At 38.4% G+C, this 4,894-nt stretch overlaps 1 protein-coding gene across 1 annotated transcript in view; it reads left to right on the top strand.

The window, feature by feature from the left end:
• The first annotated feature begins 653 nt into the window (after positions 1-653).
• LOC102251191 (glycine N-phenylacetyltransferase-like) overlaps positions 654-4,894 on the top strand; it is an 8,206-nt gene continuing 3,965 nt past the window's right edge. Inside the window, exons 1-2 of the mRNA XM_014536333.1 lie at positions 654-813; positions 1,670-1,841. Of these exons, the coding sequence (XP_014391819.1) occupies positions 678-813; positions 1,670-1,841 (308 nt within the window). The 5' untranslated portion in view covers positions 654-677. The remainder of the gene's footprint in view (positions 814-1,669; positions 1,842-4,894) is intronic.

Raw genomic sequence — 4,894 nt, 5'->3', positions numbered from 1 at the left:
CACTTTTTGGCCATTCTACCTTTGTTGAGCTGTTGTTCTCTAACTCCTTCCTTCATTTTCCAATAATTCCATTTCTTATATATTAATTTTGAGAATATACTTTTGAATAAATTTTGCATATCAATTTTGTTGGAAATGCAAATTATGTTTTAAATAATAGTGCATTGTGGTTTGCATTTCAAAGACATTGAGCCTCTATAATTTGTATAGCATTATCATACGTATGTGAGAATGCTAATTTGTTTAGCATTGTTTCCCTCATCTGTGTCAATTTTAATGTTGTCATGTTCATAATCCATTTGTTCTGAGACTCTTTAAAATGGAGTAAGATTCATTCTTGCAATGGAAACTTGCCTTTGATAAGAGTACTTTATTTTTCCCGAGGATTCCAGAATTACAGAAGAATTCTTTCTAAAGCAGTACATGTTTGGTTGATTCAAACTTGTAATGCAAGATATAAATATCCAGTTCAGCAAGTTTTTCTTAATCAGAAATTGAATAATTGAGTAAATACGTAACGTGGTTTTATTATGTAAGCGATACACAGATATTGATAGCATGTTAAGAAAAATATCAATATTGAAGTTTGTAAAGTAGTAAAGTAGTATAATGAAAATCCTAAACTCAGGTATTCCAGTCCCTTGTTATAAACAATTTGATTTATCTCACATTACTCAATGAAACAGGAGATGACAGATGACTTTGATCATTATACCAATACCTACCAAATCTATTCCAAGGATCCCAAGAACTGTCAAGAATTCCTTGGCACATCAGACGTCATCAATTGGAAACAACATTTACAGATCCAAAGTAAGTTAGAAATCTGGGATGTGTATTAGATGCTGGGACAGCTAATGTCTATACCTGGTGGGTCACTTTTCATCCCAAGAATATTCATCTATTACATGTATTCCTTCTACCAAACCCTAGACACTCAACTTGATGTTCATTTCTTATATCAGCTGCCACCACCTTTTTCTTCAGGGTGGTAGAATTCAAACATTGCAAATTATGGGGTTCATATAGGGAACTGTGAGTAAGTAAATTTCTTGTTAGCTGAGGATATATTTTTGCAGTCATATTCTGGATCCCACAGAGTAATTAGGTATAAAAGCAGAGCTACCCCTGTGGCCTCCATCCCCAGAATAAGAATGATAGCATCTTGTGCCATAAAGCACATCCCAGGTGACAAGGACAACTGTCATGCTTATGATCATACCCTCCAGAGTCAGGCTCCCTAGGGTGGCATCCTTGCTCTGCAGGTTAGTTTCTTTGTGATCTTGAGCAAGTGATGTAACTAGTCCATTATTCAGATTTTTTGGATATAAAAAGAAATGAGGATACTAAAAGTATGTATAACATAGGGTCAATGTAAGGATCAAATGTGGTAACTAGACCAATACCTGGGCATGTTGTATGTGCCCATGCACGCCTGGCTACTATTCTTAACTATCACTTCTCCTTTGATTTCACAGTCATAGAGTCAGGGTTTCTAGTTTTACCTCTGTTTTGCATTAGAGAAAACATGCTCAGGTAGTAACATGGCCAAGATCACATGGTCATTGGCAACACCAGAAGCAACGTTGCCTGAATTTAAGTCCTGCAAACATCCATTGGGAAACTTCTTGTAGTATTTCACTTGTCTCCTTACTTTACCCACCTCTAGGTTCACAGTCCAGCCTGGATGAGAAAATACACAATCTTGCAGCCATAAAACAGGTCAAAGTCAAGCAATCACAGTGCATCCTCTATATGATGCCCAAGACAGCCAGAAGACTGCTCCCTTCCCTGCCAGAGGCAAACAACCTTACTCTTAAAACTGGCAAACCCAAATTCATGTGAGTTTGAAAAAAGATGCTCTCACTACTCACATCTTTCACTACTTTCCTTCCTACATTCACTCTTGCCTTCCTACAATTCATTTCCAGAATGATTCTTTTAGCATGTAACATGGATCATGTCCATTCACCCATTTTAAGCCATTGATGTTTCTCAGCTCATCTTGAATAAAGGCTAAAGCCCTTTATGGACCTTCAAAGGCCTGTGAGATCTGGAATTCATCACCTCTTGGACATCATCTTGTCTGTCTTGCTTCCTATCACCAACGGCTCTGATCTTCTTTCTGCAACTTGATCTCATACACTCACACATACCTTTGAACCATGGCATTTGCTCTTTGTCTACCTAAATGCCCTTCCCTCTGATCTTAATATATTTGTCTCTTTCGTGACTTTCATACTCTCAAATGCCATTTCCTTAGAGAGCTCTCAGAGAACTATGTCTAAAACCACCCTCTCACACAATTCTTCATCACATAACCCAATTTTTATTTTTATTACACTTATTATGATCTGAAATTAGCTTATTTGTGTATTTACCTACCTGTTGTTTGATCCTATCCTATGTTTTTTCAAACTGTACAAGAGCAGGCACCCTCTTTATGTTATTCATGGATAGATACTCAACAGCCCGAACAGAACACGGACTGGACTAGAATCTTGATAAACACTCATGGAATAAATTTGCAGAGCAAAAATTTTTTTAATAATGAGAATTTAAACAAATAACATGTTCCTCACCACCACCATTGATTTCCAGTCTAACACTGAATATAACTGAGCAGTGATGGTGGAAATGAGATCTGGAGATGTCCAACCCCTTGGCCCTGCGTTTATTAATATGCATGGGAAAGTTATATTCACATTGCATTGCACATTACACCTGAAAGGTACCTCCAAATATATCAACTCATTTGATTTTTTTTGGTCCATCCCATGAGATAGACAAGGTAGTGATATCCCCATTTCCTGCCAGAAAACAGGCTCAGATGAACAAATGGCTTGTTCAGGTCATGTGAAAAGTCCAGGCATAACTGGGGCTGAGTGTCCATCTTCTAATCCTACTTTGTGGGTCCTTTCCAGGACACTAGCTGATGCCTCTTATCCCATAGCAGAAGCCTTCAGACTTCAGTGTTCTGTGCCTCAGGGCCTGCCTGCACTGCTCCTCTCTGGACTTGGGTTTCCCACAGTGTCCAAGGGCCCTCTGCCTACCAACATGCTAAGCGTCCATGGGGACTTGTATATTTTCTGTTTACTTGTTTTTCTTATCTGTAAAGTGGGGGTGATAGCAATTCTCCCATCTCAAGTGGAAAGTCAGAGCACTGTTGAGAAGAACAAGACTTAAGTTTTATGTAATTCTTATTGTTTGTGTGGCACAAGTCCTGTACTTATGCAATAGCTCATACAGTATTCATAATTGGCCTTTTGACAGGGATGCTCTTTTTAAAAAAATCTTTATTGTTGAAAGTATTATATATGTCCTCTTTTCCCCCCACATTGACCTCTTCTAACCTGCCACTGCACCCGCCCCAGGCCTTCACCACCCTATTGTCTGTGTCCATGGGTTATGCATATATGCATACATATTCTTTGGTTGATCTCCTCCCACCCCCCCACCCTCCCCTGCCTTCCCTCTGAGATTCCCCAGTCTGTTCCATGCTTCTATGTCTCTGGATCTATTTTATTTATCAGTTTATTTTGTTCAATAGATTCTACATACGAGTGAGATCATGTGATACTTGTCTTTCTCTGACTGGCTTATTTCTCTTAGCATAATACTCTCCAGGTCCCTCCATGCTGTCTCAAAGAGTAAAAGATCCTTCTTTTTTACTGCTGCATGGTATTCCATGGTGTAAATGTACCACAGCTTTTTTATCCACTCACCTACTGATTGTCACTTGGGCTGTTTCTAGGTCTTAGCTATTTTAAATTGCGCTGCTGTGAACAGTAGTTTTTGCTGGAGTCTTTAGGGTTTTCTATGTACAATATCATATCATCTGTGAATAATGAGAGTTTTACTTCCTCCTTTCCAATTTGGATGTCTTTATGTTTTCTTCTTGTCTGATTACTGTGGCTAGGACTTCCAGTACTATGTTGAATAAGAGTGGTGAAAATAGACATCCCTTTCTTGTTCCTGTTTTTAGGGGAAATGGTTTTAGTTCTGCCCATTGAGAATGATGTTGGCTGTACGTTTGCCGTATATGGCCTTTATTATGTTGAGGTATGATCCCTCTATTCCCACTTTGCTAAGAGTTTTTATCAAAAATGGGTGTTGGATTTTGTTGAATGCCTTTTCTTTTTTCTTTTTTTTCTTTTTTGTTTTGTTTTGTTAGAACACTCAACAAAATTAAATTCCCATTTTTTGCTGGACAACATTGTTTCAGACATACATCAGACAGGCTAAATAAATAAATAAACAAACAAACAGCAACTTCATAGACAAAAAAAGGGGAAAAATGAAATCTTTTTATCTTTGTCTTTTAAACTATCTTTTACAAACCAGCTACGTATAATACAGCTAAGGACATACACAAAGAGTTACTGAATGCTCAGCATAAAATTTTTTGTTGTTGTAGTTAAGATTTTTTTTATTTAAATTCTTTATTGCTTAAAGTATTACATGAGTCTCCTTTTCCCCCATAGACCTCCCCCAGCTGCTCCCACCCCTCAGCCCACTACTGTCTGTGTCCATGGGTTATGCTTATATGGATGCATACAAGTTCTTTGGTTGATCTCTTATGCCCTCTCTCTCCCCTGCCTACCCTCATAGGTTGGACAGTCTATTCCATGCTTCTATGTCTCTGGTTCTATTTTTGTTCATCAATTTATGTTGTTCACTATATTCCACAAATGAGTGAGATCATGTAATAGTTATCTTTCTCTGACTGGCTTATTCCTCCCCCCCCCCTTTATTGATTAAGGTATTACAAATGTGACCTTATCCCCTCATTGCTCCCCCACCCCCCAATCCTGCTCTCACCCTCACCCCCTGTTGTCTGCATCCATTGGTTATGCTTATATGCATGCAAGTCCTTTGGTTGATCTCTCCCCTT

Source organism: Myotis brandtii, unplaced genomic scaffold (assembly GCF_000412655.1).
Source record: "Myotis brandtii unplaced genomic scaffold, ASM41265v1 scaffold1609, whole genome shotgun sequence".
In the NCBI taxonomy this organism is placed as follows: Eukaryota; Metazoa; Chordata; class Mammalia; order Chiroptera; family Vespertilionidae; genus Myotis; species Myotis brandtii.
This window is presented reverse-complemented; position numbering and strand designations above follow the sequence as displayed.